General features: G+C 43.8%; 1 protein-coding gene across 8 annotated transcripts; it reads left to right on the forward strand.

Annotated features, from left to right (window-relative positions):
* Nucleotides 1–8,755: 8,755 nt before the first annotated feature.
* RAD1 (RAD1 checkpoint DNA exonuclease) lies at nucleotides 8,756–23,955 on the forward strand. 8 transcript variants are annotated; one of them, XM_032975525.2, is made up of 8 exons: nucleotides 12,301–12,380; nucleotides 14,276–14,453; nucleotides 17,342–17,492; nucleotides 19,276–19,387; nucleotides 20,332–20,529; nucleotides 21,478–21,576; nucleotides 22,139–22,259; nucleotides 23,124–23,955. In XM_032975525.2, the coding sequence occupies exons 2-8, from the start codon at nucleotides 14,280–14,282 to the stop codon at nucleotides 23,208–23,210; spliced, it is 942 nt and encodes a 313-aa protein (XP_032831416.2). In that variant the 5' UTR covers nucleotides 12,301–12,380; nucleotides 14,276–14,279; the 3' UTR covers nucleotides 23,211–23,955. The 8 variants fall into 8 exon arrangements, with proteins under 8 accessions (XP_032831456.2, XP_032831466.2, XP_032831448.2 ...); XM_032975549.2 differs by having other exon boundaries at nucleotides 19,276–19,330; XM_032975585.2 differs by having other exon boundaries at nucleotides 12,336–12,417.
* Nucleotides 23,956–25,253: the final 1,298 nt, after the last annotated feature.

Genomic DNA, 25,253 nt, shown 5'->3' on the forward strand with positions numbered 1-25,253 from the left:
CGGGGGCTTTGTTTAGTTCAGAACAAAAACTAAATATGCGCATTTTGGTTTCAATAACAATGGGGGGAGATAGGAGGGGGGGGTTGCCTATGAATTTGCGTAAGACGAAATCATTGTTTTTTTATCTTTGGTAGCGCATGCAGTTATGATTCTATTACATTTATTCTGACAGAGAAACTATACTGACAAAGTGAGCAGCAATGGAAAAATACTTGCACACCACTTGAATTGTCTCCATCCACGTACCCCCGTATGTGTTTACAAATGTGTTAGTATGGTAACGGTGTTATACCAAACATTAAGATGAATATTTGCGGACATTTCTTTGTTAAAAGTAACAATATCATGCAATAAGGCAGTCGTGCAAAACAATATAAATATGCCTTAGTGTGGCTCTATTGAGTTGTTCGAAATTTCCCTAAATCCCCAAAGAACGTAACGTATGCTTGCAGTGTGTTTATGAGCAGTGGTGCATGGTCGACATGCGTTTCTTAAGCCAAGATAAAGCAAATATTCAGTGAAGAGAATTCAGTGTGCCAGCAACATTTTACAATTTTTATAGAAATGCATTCATGTAGAAACACATATTTTTGTATGTGTTTCTACATAAATACACAACCCTCCCTTAGCTATACTCTTTGGTTCTATTCGGTAAAGTCACGTAGGTAAAAAAATAAAACAACAAAAATCACGACGTTTCGGCCACAACACAAGTGGTCTTCATCAGGTGAAGGGGACCGTACTGTCCAGAGGACAGCGTTGGAGTGACTTTACCGAATAGAACCAAAGAGTATGGATCCTTGCAGTCACGAAAGCTTCAAATCCTCCCTTAGCTTCCGATATCTGCTGACGAGATGCGTGGGACGCATTCTGAGTGACTTGGCCAAAGGCATCGGTAACAGTCGTATGTTGCTCAATGCCTATTCATATGTAACTATTTAAATACCAATTTTAAAAAAAAAAACTTCGGGAATTGTTTTACATTAAACTAGCTGCCCGCACGTCATTTGGACCTGGCCGTCCGTCTCTCTCTCTCTCCCTCTAGCCAGTGAGAAAAAAAACTTTGTTCGACTATACTATGAGAGTATTGTAGCGTATCCCGCAAAGTTGCGCGGGTTGTGAGTGGGGGGGGGGGCGTGACGTCTGCACGCGCGAACCCGGCTCAACTGTGAGATGCGGGTGACGTCATCATGCCAATGTGCGCGGTGACGTCACCACCGCGAACGCGCATTTGGCCGTGCGCCAGACAGGCAGGAATCCAGGCAGCAAACTTTTATTTTTCGAATATAGTGTTGGTGTATAGTGCAGTTGCCAACTCATATTCACTCTATCGCTATGGCCTCTCTATGGATGTGTTATGCAGCAGCGCCATAAGGCAGTGTTATTAACGAATGATTTGAGTTTTATATTGTTCATGTGGCACCACGGCCAACGCAAAATCGCCAAATAATTTGCTTTATGATATAGCGGAAACACTCACTAATCATAACCATGCGTTTTTATTTCGCAGGAAGATCATTGCCGAGTCGACAGTTATTTTCAAGGGGGGCATGCATTGTAGTGTACGGGATAACGATAGATTCAGCAATGCATTGTAGTGTACGGAATAACGAGAGATTCAGCAATGCATTGTAGTGTACAGGATAACGATAGATTCAGCAATGCATTGTAGTGTACGGGATAACGATAGATTCAGCAATGCATTGTAGTGTACAGGATAACGATAGATTCAGCAATGCATTGTAGTGTACGGGATAACGATAAATTCAGCAATGCATTGTAGTGTACGGGATAACGATAGATTCAGCAATGCATTGTAGTGTACGGGATAACGATAGTATTCATAGGCAGTCTCCCATCTAACCACTAACTATACTAACTATATAATCTGGCTTCCGAGGTCTAAATAGGACTGCATTCACGTGGTCATCGGGTGTAAGGCTCAGCACGACAAAGCAGAATCGGTGTTCGTGGCCAGACCCAATCGCCTGCCACTACCACTTGAGAAGCAAAACTGAGTCATACCATTTTCTTCACATGGTCAATGGCATGCGGTGAATTGTGTTACTTAATCCTCTTTTGTTGGCCACACAAACAAATCGGTGGCATAGTAATAGGTTTTACCCTTTTAACTGGCACAAAAACTGACACCTTTATTCAAGGCATCATGTTTGCAATAACCACAACACAAGCAGTCAAAATGCAAACAAAAGAGACAACTCTGATAATGATATTGGCACTGTCCTTGAATTTGATTGGTCCACACCCGAGACGGCTTTTCTTAGAGCCTAGTCTCCACTGGTGTTGGACCAGAAGACGCCAAAAGGCGTACAACTCAAAAACAGCACACTCTCAGAGTATTGAGGGCTCGGGTTGAGCATTTACATTATGAGACCTCCTTTGCCAGTAACAAGATATAGTAATAGGTTTTACCCTTTTAATAGGTTTTACCCTTTTACTATATCTTGTTACTGGCAAAGGAGGTCTCATAATGTAAATCGGTGGCACTCAATATTTGAAACTCGTGCTCTGACACAACTGGACCATAAAAGATGTTTTATTGTTTACTCTGTACAGCGGGCCTCAGTGAGATGCGGTCGCATTGATACATTAGCATACTATATTATTTATTTTTTAGTTTGACTGGCTGGCTGGCGCGCGGGTAGGCAAGTGGAAGATGGTGACGTAACCGCACACATCTGCGCGATGACGTCAACCGCATGCCCCCAGCATTGAGCCGTGTTCTTGCGTGCTGACGTTTGCTCCTGTGTTAATTATCGTTAATATTTAATCATCATGTATTTTTAAATTGTTTGTTTTTATATATTCATATTTTTTTAGTACGCATTATTGAATTTTATTCATTTTACATTTTTAGAAGAAAAAAATTAAGTTGTTCATCTATTTATTCTAAACGTTTGTGTCGGCGTCGAAATGTTAAGCATTGTGTAATGAAATTTTCATGAATGGCGCTATATTAAAATGTTCTGTTTAAATTACTCGAAAAATCAGAAAATCTAATTATTCTCATTGGGTCTCCTAATTTGCACGGGCTTTCAAACTTTATTTATTTATTTATAGACCTGCGAAGGATGTTTGGAAAGGCGCTAAATCCGCATCCATAACAATATTTTCGATAAACGCTTCAGCATTTTACGAGACTGTACCTTTTTGCGAAGAGTGTGACACTGCAGCCGATGAAAACAAAATATAAACCCCCCTCTACCAATAGCCACACGTTGCAGCCCTTTCTGTGTTGTACTAGATATGGGTCACTTCACGACGGTGCCGGTCGTGAACGTTAAGTTAAGTTGACCATACTGGTCAGTGCGGGTTGGTGAAGGCAGGGGGACAATATACGTGGAAACATAAGTGCAGTGAAACAATACTCATTCACGCACGTGGCCTTGCACAACCCTTAGCTTCGAATATCTGCTGAGTGACTTGGCCAAAGGCATCGGTAACAGTTAAATTTATTGTAAGGCACGTATCGGATCGCTGTGCGTCAGAGCAATTCCTACAACTTATCAGTCGTATCCACGAATAGAAGGCGCATGACGTCTGCGTGTCGTATGTAAATCAAATTGGTAAAACTAGTTTTTCAAGCGATCGCAATATTTACGAAACAATGTATAACGGTGGCGAAATCTCGGGACATGTATCTGATGACGTCGGCTGGGTCACGAGCGTAAGACAAATCAAATACCCACGGCTCGTGGTCTCCGCCGGACACGACACGCGCAGCCCTGGGCGTTGACATGAAACACGATGCGCGTCAATTTGCGCAACGCGTCACGGCGAATTCCACCAGCGGTGGAAGCAGCGGCGGTCCCCTCTCGCGTGGAATCTACGATTCACGCATTCGCTTCACGTGGGTGTATTTAGAGCCGCTTGAAAATACCGGGCCGTGAAGGTCACAGGTCAACAAATGTATATTCTCACTGAAATCGGCCAACAACAGCTCTCGGTCTCTCTCATCCTCGCATTTAGTCCTGATGATGGGCGTATTTCTCGACCTCTCTCTGCCCCTCTATCGGGGCTCATAAGGACTATCCATGTCAGAGCACTGAACTACGACTAATTGACACCCTGCGTTTGACTCCGGGTTAATCAACCCTTGATTAAGGCCGGTTATTGTGCAGAGCAGCAAGATGCGTCTCAGCTTGGTCACCTATGACTCCACCAAATCACTTCAAATCAATGAGGGTTTACACTTTACTAAGCCAGGCCCATCTAAGAAGAATAACTCTTATAAATACACCTGTTGACTCACTGCGAACCACTCTTCACAGACTATGGAGAAACGCCAATTTAAATATCTGGGGCAGACTACATCGAATAACAGACTTCGATCTGCATATTCTTGGTTCTTTCGGTAAAGTCACGTTGAAGGGAAACAATACAATAATAAAATATATATATATAACAATATTGTTTTATATATATTTTAAACAATATTGTTTTATATATTTTATATATATTTCATTATTTTATTGTTTCCCTTCAACGTGACTTTACCGAAAGAACCAAAAATATGAATCACTGCAGTCACGAAAGCTTTCAATCAAAATTCGATCTGCATGTTAACCTATGAGCATTCCGTTCTCTTAATGGTAGCCTATGAGCATTGCGTTTTTTCCCAATAACCTATGGGCATGTCACGTTCCCCATGTTATCTTACTCGCATTCTATTCTCTGTTCATTCGTTTTAGTATGGCTCCCCGAATCAATGTATTACTTGGCTGTTGGTTGGATGACGGTATACGGCACTCATTTTACTTTCGCGATCTGATCTAAACATCAATTATGGGTACTGTTTTTAAGCTGTGAATATGATTTACTCCGCTCCACTACAAGCCTACTAAGTGACGAGTGTATACGTTTTGTTCTTCGCTAAGAGATAATTCATATCACTCAACACTTTGTGAGTGCTCTTGTACCGTATGCGTGTCTATGTTGTGTACGTCTGTGAAAAAGAGCTTCATAGCTCATCGGATTCCTCCAGTATAAATACAGATTCTGATCATAATGTTTTTTTGACAGTAGAGCGTCCTTCACGCCAGGACATCTCATAAAGCTTTTACACGCAGCTAATTGATTTAATACGGCCATTTCACAATGAGTCCGAATAAAACGGCTTGAACCATACGAGCTACTGGGGGTTTCGACTGCTGCAACAAAGGGGTTCAGGAGGGAAGGGGCGGGAGAGGAGAAAGGAGAAAGGACAAGGAGGAGGGTGGATGGGGAAATTGTGGGAGCGCTCCAGGATGCCGCGACAAAGCCAGATAGGCGTGAGACTGAAAGGGCGGTCTTTGACGGCTAGGTGTTGACTTTACAACAACTACATAATCTGGGGGGGGGAGGAAGGAAGTGATGGGGGAAGAAGCAGCAGCCTCATCCGCTTTGACTATGATACTCTCAGGCAATTGGTAGTCAGCGTTGCTGCGCAATAATGTTGCGATGCGTCGGTGAATTATATACGGTAGTAAACCCCCCTCTCTATCCGCGAGGGTTACGTTCTTGGAAACGCTCGCGAATGCAAAATTCACGAATATATAAACCTTGCTCCCGTGGGCAAATGCTGTTACGTTCCTGATACGAGTGAACATGGTGGGGGGGGGTGTTGTAAATGTTTAATAATAATGAATACAATCATTATAAAGAACAATGTTTTTTTAATTAACTTATGATGATGTATTTGACGACAATGGAGGTGGTGGTGGTGAGGAATTCAGGAGTATGACTTCCCGGCAGGCGTTTGATGACAACGCACAGCGCTAGCTGTAACACTCTCCCTGATTGCATTCGCGTTCCGTTTCATGGACCTCACAGCCGACTTGTTCTTCCCAAAATGTACAAGCGAGTCGATTGTCAAGTAAAAATGCACAATAGCGAGTTCAGAGCGGGATTACTGCGAGACCTGAGGACGGACGCGGTCAGCCGAGGGCTCGTGCCTAATCTTCGCAGACAGTTTCAAATGTAACAACATTCTGCGCTCACCTGTCAGTGGACTGGCATGTACACTCGCTAATACTTGGAGTTTGCCGGGTCGCGAATAGGGAATAAGTACACATTTAGTTACTCGCGAATATGCGAAACTCGCGAATCCAGAACTCGCGGATAGAAAGGGTTTACCGTGTTAACAGGGTTGGGTTTCGTTTTTTTTTTAATCACAGAGAGAACATGAGTATCTCCTCGTATCGGTTGAATGGCCTTCAGGAAATATTTAGAGATTTACAGAGCGAGTTTTACACACACAGTAGAGAGAGAAGGTTGGGGATATATCAGACGATGGCATGCTTCCCTGGAGCGCATTCAACGTTTCTGAATGCATTTGAGTCGTTTACTCAGAAGCTAAGAAATCGTTTGAAATACTAATAAGTACTTCCTTATTCGCGTCTGAATGGAATGTTTTTTTAATAAAACCACGTTTACGTACAGGCATTCGTGCGTAGCATAAGTGCATATCTTAGAGAAACACTGCGTCACGTTTTTCACAATCGTCATTATTCCCTTGCGGGGTACAAGAATGCGTAAGACGCGCCACATGCAAGCGAGCAGCATCCTCTCTGCGTAGCGGCGTGAAGGCGAAACGCTATTTCTCTCATTCTAGACTTGAAGTTACGTCTATGTTTGTTCATCTGGATGGCTATTTCTCTCTTTTCGCAACAGAAGCCATCTCAGCAGGCCTAGCCATCCGTGCCAGGGAGCCTCAGAAAGGTAAAGCCGTTCCAGAGTGCGCAATCGTAAAACAAATTGCTGCTGTGGAATATTGGGTCAGCAAAGGCGGCCAATGGGTCTAACGTGTGATTTTTTTTTCGTAGACATAGGCGCCGGACTTTTTAGTCCGTGTAATATCGGCATCGTTCACGCAATTACAAAAATAATCCTTCACCGCATCATTCATGACCAACAGGATGGGAGTTATAATTCGCCAAGGGGGGTAGGTGGCGCATTGGGTGTGAATTCTAGAACTAAAAAAATACTCCAGGTAAACGGAACAAGGCCATATATTGGACCTATATAAGTCAAAGAAGGATCCTAAAGTTAATCCAGAACTACACACGTGACCAATGTTAATAGCGCTTGAATAGGAGTGGTGTGTTCAGATGTATTTGTTCTTGTTAGAACTGGCGGCAGCGTTTTGTACAAACTGTAATAGACAAAAACACAACTAGCAGTACCCTACAAGAGAACATAACATTTAAATCGACAATCTTTGATGTTATAGGAAAATATCCGTTTTCAGAATCTGGCAGAGACAGAATAAAACTTGGTGAGGCAATATTTATTAAGTAAAAAATATATATTTTCGTTAAATTCCTAATATACGGCTCTGGGTCAAACAATGTCACCCAAAGTCCTAATCGTAGCCCTGAAATCAGAACGGGAAAACGCTCAAAGACAGATTTTAGACAGATTTGATTTATTTCAGCAGGAAGGACCCGATAAGCGGTCAGCTCAGTTTCATGGGCGTTTTGCGACTGTACAGATATACAGTACAGATCTTTTTGTCTGAGTTTAACGTCAACAACTCCTTGCGTGGAGTTGTTTTTTCTCGTACCCTACCTTGCATTTAGGGAAATTCAAACGCGTGTGAGTTTGGTTGCTGGGTTTGGTGAGATTTGACTAGCGCAGGGGTCGGTAACCTGCGGCTCAGGAGCCGCATGCGGCTTTTTAGGAACTGTTTCGTGGCGTTATTTATTAAGTACCGTCTCATATTCACATGCATTGCGGCTGTTCAAATATTGAGGGGTTTTTTTGTTATACAGAATTCGATATAAATGGCCCTTCTTGTTATTTTAGTTGCTGACCCCTGGCCTAGCGGCAGCATGACACGGGCCAGCTTTGACAGGGTATGAAAGGGTGGCGATTCACTGTTCACTATTCACTACATGAAAAGTATATATTATTGTCCACCATACTCTCTGCGATGTACCCTCTGATCTAGCAATCAAGAACTGATATCATATTCCAAGTCAACCTCGATTCAATGGATGATCAATCGTTTTAAACTGCTGTCCCTGATATCTGCAATTTGCTCTTTCTAATGGCTCTCTGCACTGCTCACTCGAGTCCGGGCTTAAGACTTTCCTCTTTCTCATCCATCAATTTCCAGATGAAATGGCTTGATCATCAATGGAATTATATCCACAGCACTTTGATCTCCATGAATTTTTTACGACAATATAAAATCGTATTTTCTACGACAAAATAAAATCGTCTTTCTCCACGATTGTATTCACATGTTTTTTTTTTGGACATTCATATTCCATTGTGTTGTATTGAGTGTACACACCACTGCCTCTGCCACCGTGAGATCAAGATGTCGTTTGAAAACCCAAAAGCAAACAATATGAAATATTTTCTTAAATAATTGCGGATGTGACATACACAATCAGACCCGAGCATCCGTGCACGCAAAAAAACACACACACCTCATGCATTCACGGCCTCCATTGTCGTTGCCATGCTTACACACACACACACACGCGTCACATGTGCACGCGTCACTAAAACAAGCGGACAGCTTCGCATGCTGAACTCTCCACCAACATCTCTCGCAATAGGGGCTCAAGCGAAACGACCAGCTCACACATTCACGTGCTCTCAACGTCACATCCATGAAAAATGTACACATAATTTGAGATCGTATGATGTGGATACCAGTGGTTGGGGGAATGATTGACAAAAGTGTTTAATTCTGTTCAGTTTAATTTTTTTTCGTTCCATTACATTAAAGGGCCAAAAGACCACGTGACATCAGAAAATGACTTCGGACGAGGTAAGTACAGCTCAACTTTATGCTTTATTCGCATATTGACTCAAAGCTTTCGTGACTGCAGGAATTCATTTTCTTTGGGTCTTTCGGTAAAGTCGCGTAGATAGGCTCAAAGAAAATAACAAAAAAACTACGACGTTTCGATCGCAACACAAGCGTTCGTCATCAGGAAGCTAACCCTTTAGAACAGGGGTCCCCAACCCCTGGGCCACAATGTTTGTTATTTACTCATTACCCGGTACTGGTCCGTGGCCTGTTAGGAACCTGGCGCACAGCAGGAGGAGAGAGCGGTGAGTCCGCGCGTGGCCAGCCTATACTTTTATTATTTACCACTTATGTCCGCGCCGGTTTCCCGCACCGCGCACTTGTCTCAGTCACAGTGTTGGTATGAAGCCTACAAGCTAACCCCTAGTAGCCAAAATGAGTAAAAAACAAACGTCGCTGGAGAGCTTCTTTGAAAAGGGGGAAAGACACAATGATGACCCCCCCCCCCGCTCCCGGTCCGTGAAAAAAATTGTCTTCCACGAAACCGGTCCCTGGTGCCAAAAAGGTTGGGGACCGATGCTTTAGAAGCTAACCCTTTATAAGTAAACTGAGTTTACCTTTAGAAGCTAACCCTTTAGAAGTAAACTGAGTTTACCTTTAGAAGCTAACCCTTTATAAGTAAACTGAGTTTACCTTTAGAAGCTAACCCTTTAGAAGTAAACTGAGTTTACCTTTAGAAGCTAACCCTTTAGAAGTAAACTGAGTTTACCTTTATAAGCTAACTCTTTAGAAGTAAACTGAGTTTACCTTTAGAAGCTACCCCTTTAGAAGTAAACTGAGTTTACCTTTAGAAGCTAACTCTTTAGAAGCTAATCCCCTCTTCCTGATGACGAACGCTTGTGTTGCGATCGAAACGTCGTAGTTTTTTGTTATTTTCTTTGAACCTATGTACGTGACTTTACCGAAAGACCCAAAGAATAATAATTTTATTCGCAGACAACGTGCAAACACATAGTCCATACTTATAGAGGCTGCACTCCAGAATGCAGCTCGAGATCTCTTTTGGGCCCCTTATATATCCTCTACCCCCCTTTCTAGCAGGTTCTCCCTTTTTATTCCAATCCCCTTTCTCCTTTTCCAACGGTGATCAACCATTCCTTATTCATGATTTCAATCTCTCTCGCCTCTTCCTTTTGCACCGATCTGATTTGAATGCTTCGATGCCTTCCAATCAGATTGGTGTGGTAGTGGCGTCGCCGACCAAGTCGGTTGTCAGTGGCTCTGCTACTTTTAAACTTGGCCTGTCTGTGAAGTCGTTAAGACTTCTGGCAGTCTACCCCCCCCCCCCCCCCCCCCCACACACACACAGACATAGGTTTGGCTGTTAGGCCTAACCCTTACACATGTGTAGTGAGTGACTTCCGACACATGTCTACTAGAAGGCTTCTTATTTATTAAGAGCACACAGGGCGATACGCTTTGTAACGCGGCTACACCCAGGCTCTAACACGCAGCCCATCTCCGTTCTTGCGCTACGCTGGCTGGTTGATGAGCGTAGCAGCGGTGATGGAGTTGGTCTTGCAGAAGAACAGCCACGTGGTCGAAAACGGAGGCATGACGACGGCAGCGACGCAACCAGGACCCAGACCCCACACTAACAGCCCCGAAGCTCTGGTTCGGTGCTCCTTATATCTGCCTGGCGTGGCCAAGCTCCACCTCTGGCCACGCCCACTTTCTAGAACCTACTAGACCCTTCGAGATGGTTCCCGGAGCTTCTCGACTGATACCACTCGTAACTTTTACCCCAGATACGCCCCTTCACAGTAAGGCATTATGTAATGCAGCTATGACCGTAATGACCCTTACAGGCCAGCAGGTGTCACCCTGTCATTACACTTCGTAACGACTCAATTCAGACATACAAAGGCGGCATCATAGCGATACACCACTCCAGTGTTCCTGACCCAATTGTCTGGCTTAAGGACCTCAATGTAAAATTATAGTTGTTGCTCTACATCAACATCAGCCGTGCAAGGAAGAAAAGGGTCAACGTTCCAAAACAAACATTCCTCGATAATAATTTTATAAGATTGATACAGAACAGAACGAAATGTGCATTCACGACCTGTCTGTTAATGCAATCAATGTGATTTTATATATGATATTAGTATTGGCTAAAAACCTTGAAAACATTTGATACAAAACCCTCGAAGAAAATCTGAATTCAACTTAGTCCTTCTTTACCGGATAAACGAATTACAGTTACATTTAATATTACTTAGCAAGTGATGGTTGCCTATGTGCAGTAACAACACATCTCTTACTAATGATGGCGTTTACATGCCATGTTTACTGTGCTTTAGACTTCCTGCACTACAACCCGATGTAAAAACAAAATGTGTTTACATTTTAATAAATCGCAGTATCTCACAGAATGTTCCGTACGAAGTACATTACAAAGGTGTAAATGGGACTGCTCATTACAGCCATACATTCTATACATTAATATCATTGTACATTTTACACCATTAGAGATTCTAGGCATTCACATCACTATAAATTAAATGTCTTAAAATCACAGTGGATTTTATAGATGAATACAAGGAGAGATTACTGTGTACAGATTCATAACCTCTATAAATTGTAAAGGTGCAATGGGATTGCTATTCTGTAAAATAGATTCATAGTACTATACAATTTATATGCTATATATATTTTATATATTCACATTTCCGTGGAGTCTACAGATCAATACCACGATAGATCACATGCACACCACTATATATTCAATAATTTAAATCACTTGATACTGTATATTAAATGTTCTATAGATCGACACCGCAATAAATTAAATGGAATTACATACTAAATATTATATTCACATTATTTGGGTCTTTCGGTAATATATTCTTACTCCAAGACATACAGCACCAACAATGGAATCTGCTGTGCTCCCCTTCTCTGTTGTCCAACACGTACAGCCCTACCACAGCCCATAGCACCTGTTATGCATGGTGGTTGCCCATACGAGCACCTGTCCTATCTCCAGTAAATTTTGTCGGAGACAATTTTTGTTACTGGAGGTGCATTTTAATTAAATATTATGTTTGTGCAGCTTTCCATTTATTCTTTATTAATGTGGAGGCTGGGGGGGGGGGGTGATTTACATTTCCTTGACTTGCCCCACTTGTTTACTTTGTCTTATTGTTTTTGTCATTTTCGTAACCTAGCAGAGTCGAATCTTGAAATTTAAATAGGGTCTCCCCCCACCCGCTCCTATTTGAACAACAAAAAACCCCAATTCAATGTGTTTCATCGCCTTCTTTCGTACGGCAAGGTTCAAATCTGCAACATCATCCGTGTACATCGAAGTAGTTAATAGCACCCGTGGAGTGAAATTTTACCGGAACATATCAACGCCTTGTGCCAATACTCTGGGTCTCATCGGGGGTACTGGGTGAGTGGCCGGGAAGCCTCGACCCCGCTGGGGGGGCGGGGTTCCAGATGCGGGGTCTCGTGACCCACGGCGTGATGATGTCACGCGGCTATGTCGTCATGTCGCGTGTGCAACTTCCCGCCAAAAAAAAGTTCAACCCTCGACCCGCCCCTGCAGGTATCCGGTGTTCATTTGCGTTAGTAACGCATCCCCGGTGAGCGTTTCGGCGTTGAAGTTCGCCTCGCTTTAAATCGCGATTCCCCCCATATATCCCCTCGGTGGGTCTGCGGCGGCCCGTGGTTAAGTAACTCGCGGCGGCTTTTAACGCTGCGATGCGAGGCTCGGCTAGGCCGGGGCCACCCCCCCACCACCCCGTAGGCTCCAGAGTGGAGAGAAACCAAAACAGCAACATTCGTGTCCAGCGTGGTGGTGGGTGGTGGTGGTTGTGGGGGTGTAGGAGTGATAAACAACGTCGACGATCGAGGCGACGGCGTCGTCGTTGTAGTGAGAATTTTGTTTTTAAATCGCTCGCGGAGACTCGAGCCTGACGTGGACGGGAGGGAATTCCACGTTCCTCGTTGAGGACAAAGAATGTGTCGTCGTGCACTCTTTATGAGAGTTTCATACGTAAGGCGGCCGCTGATGTGTGCTGTCACGATTTAGTACATATTTTATCCCCCCCCATCGAGGGAAAGGGGATATCGATTTGTCTGTGTCAACCCCCTTGGCCCAGATTTTAACTACAGTACTTGTTTTCCTTTCTCTGTATACCGTACGTGCGTTTGTTTACGTTTAAGAACAATACGTTTGCTAAACTTTACAGGACTTACTATGTAAAATATCACGTTAAGTGATTTACAATATTAAAGTATTGAGGGTTCACGTCGGCGCGCCTCTGTCGGTGTCGGCATCTCGCGTGTAGAACAAAGAGGCTTGGGAAAGTTCGCCGAGTAAACATCATTGACGTATACCTGGCATGCATTTCAATGCAAAACAATCACGCGGGATATACCGCCTCCACATATCTGTTCCCTCCACGTTAAAAAATATATATGTACAATTACATAAGCCATCAGCCGCACGGCATTCAAAGAACGCATATTTTTTTGCACTCGACCGATTTCGACATGCAAGAGTCTCATCAGCAGTCAGGCTTTGACTATATTTGAACACAATAGAGCGACTTATAATGCAGTAATAATAGAGCACGCCTGAAAGTCATTGAATGTCAATTGAACACGTAGGCTTTCGCGACCAATATCCATAATATAGGTTGTTTTTTTGGGGGGTTAGATCGCGTACATGTGTCACGTGATCTAACCCAAAAATAACTCGTGGATCACATTGAATGTGGTGTTGTTGCTCCGAGAAATGTAGATCACTTACTGAATCTTTTCACGCGTAACCGAAATTCTTGCGGGAGTGTGGTTGTTCAGAGTATCGAATAATCTCTTTCGTTCATGATTAAATAGAGCAACTATCATTTTACATATTGCGTGAGGAGTAGTGGAGTGAATCGCTGTGATATTGCCTCCTTCGTTTAGAGTATTTGGCTGATATGCATTTCCACATGATGAGCCACTTCATTGAGCTCTTATTTGTGGCCAGGTCGCTTCTGAAAAGGAGCTATGTTGCTCAGTGGCACTTGCCCGGTAAAATAAGCAAAGTTTGCTTTTTATCGTGTTTTTTGTATTTCTGGATCAGGCGTTGAATCATTATATGTTACATGGTTTGTTCTGGGTGACCAGAATAAGGCCACTTATAATTAGATAAAAGGCCCACGGAAAAAGACCTCGACTATAACCATACCTGTTAACCGCTTATCAGTGCCTACCTTATTACAGACCAATTCACACCTTATTGGTCACCCTGTGCCCTTATAAATCACCACGTTCATCCTACAAAGTCCCATCACAAGGGGGAAACACAAACAAATAGACATTTTGAAACTGCTGTACGCCCGTATGAACCTGAAAACTCGATTTCCCTGTACAAGAATACGGGTAAACCGTGTGGGTTGACAGGTATATGTATAACGACCATATAATGAATGACTTGCTTCCTATCGGCAGGGCGATGGCGTCCGGAGGGAGCGCGGTGCTGTCGGCGACGATGGACAGCGCCCGCACGCTGGTGTCGCTGCTGCGCGCCGTGCATTTCCGCGACCACGCCACCTTCCTCGCCACACAGCACGGCCTCAAGGCCACGGTGGAGGACTCGCGCACCCTGCAGGCCAACGCCTTCGTGCAGGTAAGGTGCCTCTTCTTCTTATTCTTCTTCCCCAAGGCAGCCCAGCGGTCCTGAGCAGTCACCAATAGTTCAGTCCTAAGTGGTCGTTTCTTTTTGATCACGTGGTTTTTTTTCTCCCATAGTATTCCTATCGGAATTGGTACTCATGCAGAGAAGTGCATCATCACCGAATGTTATAAAAGCAGAAATCAAAGACCTATTCGGTGGCTGAAAATTGGGTCTAGTTTACAAACACTGATATATAAAGTACACGCATCAATAAGAATCATCTTATTAAATATAGTCACCTTTCACAATCACATTTTCATATCATTCCAGAACCTTTTTGATTCCTTCCAGAAAGCACTTGTCTTCCAACTCATTCAAATACCCCAACACATCCTTCATCCTAAAAGCACTTTCCAACCAAAGAGTATGCTCCTCATTGTATTGGAAAACTGCTGAACTTCCCTGGGTGCCAGGTCTGGAGAATAGGCAGGATGTGGCAGTTCCTCACTGGTGGCATTGCTTAACAAAGCTGCCTTTGCAACATTTAAAGTGTGTACTGGGACATTATCATGCACAAGCAAGGGTGTGGTTCACATCTTTCCATGGAACTTTAATGGCCCTCATGCAGTAGATAGGAGAAGTCTGTATAATATTTACCTCGCTACGGTGGTAACATGCTAATTACCTCACCTGGTATACAGGAGGTTTTGGGTTCGATCCTGACCCTGATGCCTGTATATATGCCTGTATATTTGGAGTTTGCATGTTCTCCCCGTGGTCGTGTGGATTTTTCTCCGGGTTCCCCGGTTTTTACCACAACATTTGGAAACATGCATTTAAAGTATTTGGCTGCTAGAAATTTCGACATGATAAGTGACTTCGTTGAGCTATCATTTGTGGGCAGATCGCTTCTGAAAAAGAGCTGTATAGCTCGGTTGACTTTACGTGGTAAAATAAAAAATACAGGCAGTCTCCGGGTTACGGAAGGGTTAGCTTTCCGAGAACAATCCGTAACCTGAATTTTCCGTACATTTCAGAAAATGAACAATTTCCCCCCAAAAATGAGGATAAATTTCCATATTCAGAAATAGTTATGCCTCTCCGACCCGATTACTAGTTCGTTTTCTCAGTACTGTATCGCGCTCTTGTCCGTTTTCTATCGCTACCTGTATCCTATCGCGATACATACTCTTTTCACATCCTATTATGCTTTCATTTAATCGAATATCTACCCGAACACTGCCCATAATTAAACTAATGGAACATACACTGTTTACAATTCTTTATTAATGCCACAAAACATTTAAATATTAATTGTTAACAGGAAGCAGTCACTTACAAATGTAAATTTACCGTGCATTAGACTAGGCCTAGACTTCTCTGATCGCTGTTGGTATTCCAGAACAAAGACCTCAGCCTACATCCTAAAACATCTGCTTACCAGGCAGTGGTCATCACAACACTCCTTTACAGCTGCGAGACGTGGACCTTGTACAGTCGCCACATCAGGATGCTTGAAGCCTTCCATATTAGGTGTCTTCAATGCATCCTGGGGATAACCTGGCGTGACCGAGTGTCCCATACTGAAATACTCTGCAAAACCAACTGCATGAGTATGGAGGCTACCATCATCCAGCACTAACTCCATTGGCTCGGTCACGTCATCAGGATGCCAAAGGAGCATCTTCCACGTAAGGTCCTGTATGGCCAGCTGCACCTAGGTCACCAGCCTACAGAGGACCAGAAAAGGCGCTACAAGGACCAACTGTGAAGACAGCCATTAAAAAGTGCAGTCTGAACCCTACCCAGCTGGAGGACACTGCCGAGAATGCTCCATCTGGTGCCAGCTCTCCCAGAAAGGAGTGTTGAAGCTCGAAGAGGACCCAAGCGAGCTACGGAAAAGGAAGAGTCTTAAGAGACATGATGCCAGAACCACACCTACACCTCCAATCAGCGACTTCACCTGCTCTGTCTGTAGCAGACGCTGTGGGTCGAGGATTGGACTTTACAATCACAAAAAATCCCACAAATATAGGCAGAGGAGGAAGGTCATCATCAGATACAATGGACAACCCGAAGAAGAAGAAGAAGCATTTGAAGTGTAATTGTGTTAAATAAAGTATATACAGTAAATAACTCGTGAAATAAACTTAAAATGAAGAAAACTAGGATTAGAAAGTTACGAGACGATTTGGCGCGTATACGCACGGCAACAGCGTGACGGTATTCATCCGCAACCTCGCATGCTGCACTGCTACTTGCGCTTAAGTAAATAACGCAAAACTTTCCGCCTATTGATTTTTTTACATTATTTATGGGAGTATTTGCATAAGGTCGGATTTCCGTAAGTCTGGTCTTCCGCAACCCGGGGACTTACTGTAGTTGATAGTTCAGTTTATAGTGTCATATGCACCACACTTCCCAAAAAACCGGTGCACATGATCCCAACTTAAGTTTCTTGGGTGTTGGAGAAGTTGGATGTTTAGACTGTATGACCTGTCATTTAGCCTCGGGTTCATAATGGTGAATCCAGGTCTCATCACCTGTTAAGCTTGTCCCAATCTGCCTTGATTGTAAGGAAAAGTTATCAGATGCTCCCTATTGATGTCACGTCATTCTGAACACTCACTGTGCACACATCTTGTTTATTCCCACATGAGCATGTAACATTTGTTTCTACTAATTCCACACTTATGCACAAGCTGTCAGCTAACTGCAACAGTAAGAGCAGTCTTCCAAAACTACGTCATGCATAGGCTTGATGTTTTCCTCATGTCCTGCAATTGCAAGCCACGTCATGTTTGCATGCCCTAGTCTCCTGCATGTAATCCCTTTTTTTGCATTAATATGTCTCCAGTACGTACCCATGTATATCTATCCCCCCCCCGCCCCCTCCGCAGACTTCACTTTTCCACACGTACTCCCTGCTTGAGAACCCAGTGTCGTTTCGCGTGAACCTCACGGCATTGCTCAGCTGCCTGACCATGTTTGGTGGCTCCTCTTCGTCCACTGCGTCCTCCTCATCTGCATCATCGTCATCAGCTGTGAGGGGTACAACATTACCCTTAGAGGCACAACTTGCATTACAGCTTCACAGTGCATGGAGACTCACAGTTGTGCCATGGAGACTCAATCAAGAGTCCACTATGGACTCATACTCTGTGCACTCAAGTGGTTCAGTGGTCACAGAACTCAGCTGTAATTGCTGAGATCCTGGGATTGAATCCAGGTTTCTGCCACCTGTGATTAAATTGGGTTCTCAATTATAGCTAGCTGATCTCAGTCTGGCCTCAATTGACTGCACACAAATCACATTATTTTAACTTAATTTAGCTAAATTCCAGACTGAGAAAAATGCAGCCATAGCAGGTCCTGAGGGAAAGTGCAACAGTGTGTAAATATCACCACTGGGGAAACAAAGGCGGCCGGGTATGGTGTTGGCCACCCACCCCCTCATGTGCCGTGCCGGCCTTCATAGGTGCTCGCTAACAGCACTTTCCCGAACAGTCTGTTCAGGCTATACAGGGGATCTTTGTCTGGTATGTTTGGCAAAAAAAGCAACCCCTTGTCTCCTCAGTGGTGCCGGACGGTAACGCTGTGGTGGATGTGAGCAATGCTATGGGGGGAAGGCCAATTCCAATTTTCTGTGAGGAGTTGGAAGCACTGATGCTGAACCTGGAGCATGCCACTAAGAGGTGGGGTTTTATTATCAGCCCTACCAAAACTAAGCACCTGCCTGGATATTTTGTGCCATCAAACACTCCATCCCTCAACTCACTATTGGTGATGGAGCAGTTGTGGAGAGATTTCCATACCTGTGCAGTGTGCTTATGACCAGCTCCGGTTTGACAGCAGAGGTCTCGCTCTGAGTCAGTCGGGCGGCATTATCTTTTCATCATGTACGTAATGCTGTGTGGAACCTACCCTGATCTGTCACTCCACACGAAGCTTTGGGTCTTCTCGGCCACACTCATGCCCTCCCTTTATGCTTGTCAGACGTGGACCCTCGAATGAAACATCTGCGCCAGTTAGAAATATTCAGTCTGGCCTGCCTACGAGCCATCCTGGGTTTAACCAGGCTGGATTGTGTGAGCAGCACACAAATCCTTGAAAGATCTGCTCACGTTCCCGTCAGTGATCCCCGGCAGGGATGATTGCGTTGGCTGGGTCATGTAGTCCACATGCCCCCCCACTGCATGCTCAAGCAGCTTTTCTTTGGTCGGATAGAGGGGGCTAAATGGGCACAAAACGGGCTGGAAAAGAGATGGACTGATGCGGTAAAGGATGTGGAACTGAGTGAACTTATTGAAGACTGGTACCAACGGTGTCAAGATCGGCCTCCATGGAGGATGCTCATGAAGGACACTCCTGAGCAGTTGGAGGCAGTCACCCTCCAACAACAATGGACGGCAGAGGAGTGATGCTTACAACAGCGTGTGATGCGCTGGGCCACTAAAATGCAGCAAGTTGGCACAGCAGGGGGAATAGCTGGTGCATCTGCCAGTTATCTACGTCATTTAACCCATGGCACCTGGGTCTGTCCCGTGACCTGTCAGCAAGCCTTCATCACTTCTCGTGGGCTCAAAGGGCACCTAGTCTGGCACAGGCGTAGTGGTGACATCACCACCACTTGGTGGTGAATGGCAGCTGTTGTTGTTGGTGACAGTGCCTGCTTGTGTACCTATTAAATCTTCTTGTTTTTGAAGTGTCCATTTCAGTCATGTCACTGCACAGTTATGCTCTATAGGGTATGGTCGAGAGATGCAACTCTGTGATGGTCACCCATGAGGGAGTGTTTCCTTCCCAATGCATGTACGTGTGTTGCGCTGTGCAGGTGGGGCCGCACGCACAGTGGGACCTCCTGTGGCTCTGAGCCTGCGCTACGGGGGGTACGGATCTCCCCTCATCTTGTGCCTCGAGGAGGGGGGTGTTGTCACTGACTGCAGGTCATGCTCGGCATAACACGTGCTTGTGTGTGAATGAATGTGCGTGTGTGAATACATGCGTGTAAGTGTGGGGAGCCATAGCATTGCGGTTAGAGCGATGCACGATGAATCTCGTGGACCGAGTTAAATTCCTGCTCACGGCCAACACCAGGGACAATTATCTGAACCGGTCCTAGGCCTCCCCTAGGTCGACTCGTCATTAAATGTGTACCCTGGTGCAGTGTGTAAACATTGTCACTGGGGAGACAAAGGCGGTTGGTCGGGTCTGGTGTTGGCCTTGTGTGCTGCACCGGCCTTATTAATAGGTGCTCACTAACAGCAATTTCCCAAAAGGTCTGTTGAGGCTACAAGGGGGATCTTTATTGTATAGGGCTAGTGCAGTAACAGGTTCACATATAACACTGTGATCCGAGTGATGGGTTTGATTCCCAGCTTTGCACATAAATGGAAAGTGGTATCTGAACTGAACCCGAGTCTCCTCTGCTTTGACTCATCCTTACCTGATACAATGTGTTAAATATTTGGTCTACCCATAGCTCTGACCACCCCACCCTCCAATGCACCGTGTCGCCCTTAATATCTGCTTGCCAACAGCACTTGCCACAGCAGTTATTTGGGACACTTTCTGTATGCCTGTGTATTAGATGTGTCATTATTCACTCCCCTAACAAATCAATTTTATATTTTAAAAATACCATATCTATTATATTAATTGTTTTATTCTGTCTCACATAGTTTCTTTTCAAATAACATAAATGCAACAGTACAGTATTTGAATCTAACATGTTTGACCCATTGCTCGTATCATGAGCATAAGAATCTCAATTAAATTATGCATCATGACATACCTATTACATATTTATATACAGCACGTGCATCCGTGTATGTCTGTGATTGTCTATACATTCATGTGCGTTGATACTGTACGTGCCTGCCGGTGCCAGCCTGAGGACGCAGGAGCCAGAGGACCCCCTGGATTTTGAGTTTGGGGGGTCCGACGCAGACGAGGACAGGCAGACCCCCAACAAGGTGATCTTGAAGGCAGAGGGGCTGAAGGAGGCGTTCGCCGACTTAGAGCTGAGCTCGTCCGGCGCTGAGGTGTCTGTCCACATCACCATGTCCCCCGCTCGGCCACACTTCCGGTGAGCTGCCTCTCCACGCTCTCCAGTTACCTCCTTGCACAAGCCAGACACTTACTGCAGGAATGTGCCAAAAGTCAAAATGAAGGATCCTCTTGAAAAAGACCCTTACAATTCAGCGAGGCGTTCATGGCTTAAGGGCATTCTAGACTTGAAGCTTTCGTGACTGCAAGGATTCATACTCTTTGGCTTTTTCGGTAAAGTCACGTAGGTAAAATAAAATAAATGTTTTCATTATCAGAATATTTATACTGGAGGAATCTGATGACCTATGAAGTTATTTTTCACACATGTCCAGTATGGGCGGATCAGCAAGTTTATATGGGACAGTACAGAAACCGTCCTCTGCGACAACAGGACTTTTGATGTTTCTATTACCATGGGCAATGCGGACTCCGCCAGTGCAGTACTGGACCAGGAGGCGTGTAATAATACTTGTCTTTATTCGATTATTTGGGGTCACAGTTCCATTCATTGATTCTTTTGCCATCCCTTGTGTTAAAATCTCTAGTGGCTGTAGGTTTGACATGAACCAATTACATTCTTACAGGCATGATTGAATGTGTATTGTATAAGAATCGATTTTAATGAATGAATCGATGAATCAGTACATGCTTTGTAAACAGAGGGATTCAGCACTCCACTGATGCAATGAATTATCATTATTCCATCCCATTTTAGTCTACGTTTTACAATCTGTGTATATTTTTGCTGTCTTCGCATGATGCATAAGAATTTAGTTTAATAATTAAATCCATACATCGTTACGTGCCTAGACGGCTAGCACTGGCCAAGAGCAGCATCAGGGCCCATATCTGTGTCCCCGAGTTCTTTGGCCATGAAGCTCCATGGGCTGTGCTTGTATCCGTAAAGTAATATATGTCCTTGCTTGTCCCTGTGTGCATCCATGTATATCTGTTTGTCCACCCTTATTTGTTTTTTCTGTCTCAGGCTGTCCACGTTCGGACCGCTGGGAAGCACGCACTGCGACTTTCCCAGAGACTCGGACATGGTGGAGTCCTTCCACTGCACCAAGGCACAGACGAACCGGTACAGTACCGTTCATGCTTACTCCAGACTTATCACACTCACTAATTGCCCTCATCACACTCATAACATGTACATACTCATTACTAACCTTTAACACACTACCAATCCCAATTCTGTTTGTCTATTGACTATCATCCTGTCTGACCTCTGCTGGCGGCTGGACAATAGGAATCTATCGGCCAGTTATTACTCTTAACTACTCGTATACGACCGACTCTTATCACACCAGAAACAAGTACACATACGACTGCCTATCCTCATCGCATTACCAAACCCCAGGCATTCACTTCAGTAGTTATACTAAATAAATTTAACAACACACAAAGGTGCCCTCACAAACAACAGGAAGGCACATCTGCCATCTGTTTCCAGCCTGCATTTCACCGTCGTAATGCGTTTTTTCTCATAATTTAAACAAAAGTATTAGATTTGAGTTATAGTAATTGTTTTATGGGTTATTTCTCAAGTAGCTTTTTTCAGATATCAACTACGTTATGGAGCGTGCATTTTTGTTCTCATCTGTTGTACTTAAAAAAAAACGTGGTTTCTTTGTTTTTAAAAGGTACAAGGCATCGTTCTTGAAACCAAGTGCGAAGGCTTTGTCCCAGGCAAGCAAGGTATCTGTGCGCATGGACTGGCGGGGTCTCCTATCGCTGCAGTTCATGATCCCAAATGACGGGGAGGTGAGAAGGGATACAGCTCTCGTGAGCGCCGTTACCAGATTGCTTAATACATAGTGACGTTTGCACGGTTGGCTATGTATGGTACGAAATAAGTAAAACATAGTATTTTATTATGTATGTTTATTTCCACCATGTAAAGTCACTTTTAAGTCTTTCAAATTTGAGCTTCCTAGAACGCACTCTGATCATGACACAAAGTCAAAACAGAAGTGGGCTATGTGTACACCAAAACAATTCTGGTGAAAACAACTCAGGATCATATTATGGCGCAATAAATTGCTGTTTAATGTTTACATCGTGACAGACATTTCTGACATATATAAGAAAACATGGTTCTCCTGGGTACGTCTTTAATTCATCAGCTATGAAGCAAAAACATTTTTATTTCTTAAATTGTTGCCATGGCAGCAAACAGCCATGGAAAATGATTCGACTTCAATGGGTGCTTCATGAGGGCACCAAGATTGCTATATGGCAGTCGGCAAGCTATTGTAGTCCCCATAATTTTTATTTGCCAAATAGTAAAATGAAAATGTGTGCGGGTTCGTTTGTCATTAGTGACTGAGTTGATATGACCAAACTCATTAGACAGAGTAGCATGAATTAGTAATCTTTTTGTGGGTGAGAGTCCGAGGCTCAAGTCAGGACTTCAGCACTGCCGACTTCTAATATGAGCCCCATAAGTCATCCTGCCATCTGTTAGATTCCCATAGATTCTGGACATCACAAGCTTCCATCCCTGGGTGTCCACTGAATGTAATTCATGTGAGTTGACCTTAGTGGTGAAGGTATAAATCCTTCCGTAACCAATCTGTTACAAGGCAATTGTTGGCACCTTGTGAATGACAATGTATCTTTTTGCAGGTCAGCTTTGTCGAGTACTACTGCTGTCCTGATGATGTGCAGGAAGAGGAGGATGATGATGATGAAGTCAATAGTGACGACAGTTAAAGTACCTGCTTTTAGAAGAACCACGGTGTATTCATAACCCATGTTCTTTAGAAATTTCAAACACGACTAACAGGACTGGTCTTTAAAGGGGTTTTTAGACAAAAGCCTGACATAGCAGTCTCTTAAGGAGTCTTTAAGATGGACTGACAAGACTTGTCGCTCTTGCAATCTGTAGACAACTGCCTCTGTCAGTTAAGTTGGCAAATCAGTCTGAGTATATTTTACTGTTTACTAGGTTTTCCACACAGTCTGTAATGAGAAGCTTCATATGAGCCTGTATCAGTTCCCTCTTGTTAACGTACGCTATTGACATGTTTATGCTGCGTTTTCTCGTGCAGTAATTTGGTCACCAGAATAAATACAAAGTTTATCACTTTCTTAGCTCACCTCTTGCATGCGTTAAAATATTGTCCATAAATGAATAGAATTTGCTGCAGTCATTACTACATGCCAGCAATGTATTGATTTGTGGTGGGCTAACCCTAGGTAACTTTAAAAAAATGGTCACCTGTATTATTGTTCGGTGTATAAGTTGACAGAAAACCATTACAACCCTGCTGCAGTGGTTCAAATTCCAGTTGTGACATTGGTATCGTTATATTTTCAGTTACAACTTTGTGAAACCTTAAGCTTCATGTCCCAGAAGTTCTTCTGAAGGCACTTCAATAGGCCTCTATTTACGGTGGATGGTTCATGCCTTTTAACTTAAAGTGTGTAAATATGTAATAAAACAATATAGATGCAACTTGTGAATCTTGTAATTTTCTGCGTGGGTGAAAGATGTATATGAGAGCATGGGGCTGGGAGAGTAACCTTTGTGCTCAACAGGGTAGGTGCAGTGTGGTGACCAAGGATGATGCAGTTCGTCAATTTTGTTCTTATGCTCAGTCCCTGAGTTACATCATGTAAGAATACGTGTTTTTTTTAGTTTACACCATCCCTGAAGCCACAAGTCACGAAACACTGCACTATGAAGACTACAGTAATTGATTCTACTTGTACAGCGGTCCCCACTTTTACAATGTTTCTGAAAACCCCCGTTGTAAATCAGACCCTATTTTCCCATAGACCGTAGAAACAGAAATATATGTTGACGATGTGGTGTTTTCCTTTGATCAGCCATATTCAACAAGGTTAAATAGGTACAAAAACACTTCAGAACAAAAGCTCCACGCCAAATTACATTTCAAACCAGCCTATTCAAATGTGTTTGGAGTCATGTCGGAAGATGTCGTAAATCAATCCATGGCATAATGGTAAATGTGGATCGTCGTAAACCGGAGACCCTGTATTTGAAAGATGTGCAAAATACTTGCGTTTTTAAAAACCAAATACTTCAATGAAATAAATCAGGTGTTTTTGTACTGTAATGCAGCAGTGGAGGCAGGAAATTGTGAAACCGCTGGAACCTTGCTCAAGGTTCAAGAGCGCTCCAGTGACCTCGGCTTCCGTGACCCCAACTCCAGGGAATACAGAAAACTGGCAAACTGCTCTAACTGCAGGGCTTCGGAGCTTGGCCAAATTTAATATGGTGCAAAATGTTTTTTTGTGGTATTGTCCCCCTTAAGGCATCCTCTTGTGTCCATTTACTGAACCATAATATGGAGCCCCTTGCCATAGCTAAATGTCTCTGGGTGAAGATGTAAATCCCGGTGGTGAGGCATTTATCTACATCGTCTGGTTTGCAGGTTTTGGGTTTGATCCCAGCTTCGACGCCTGTATATTTGGAGTTTGCATGTTCTTCCCTGTTGTCGTTTTATATATATATTTTCCTCAATCCTCCGGTTTTCACCTCTACATTTAGAAACAGGTGTTTGGGAGTATTTGGCTGCTATAAATAGGCACGAACCACTTCATTGAGCCATCTTTTTTGCCAGGTCGCTTCCAAAAGATACTTGTACAGCTCGGTGGGCCTTACCTGGTAAAATAAAAAAACGTGTAGCTTAGAATTTCACCCTTTATCCAGAGATGAGATTTTTTTTGCAGTGAAAATGTCTGAACCAGGTGACCATCCAATACAGAAAGAACCCTTGCATCGGCCAA

This window comes from Petromyzon marinus, chromosome 3, assembly GCF_048934315.1.
Source record: "Petromyzon marinus isolate PM22_M1 ecotype Great Lakes invasive population chromosome 3, UKy_Petmar_22M1.pri1.0, whole genome shotgun sequence".
Taxonomy (NCBI): domain Eukaryota; kingdom Metazoa; phylum Chordata; class Hyperoartia; order Petromyzontiformes; family Petromyzontidae; genus Petromyzon; species Petromyzon marinus.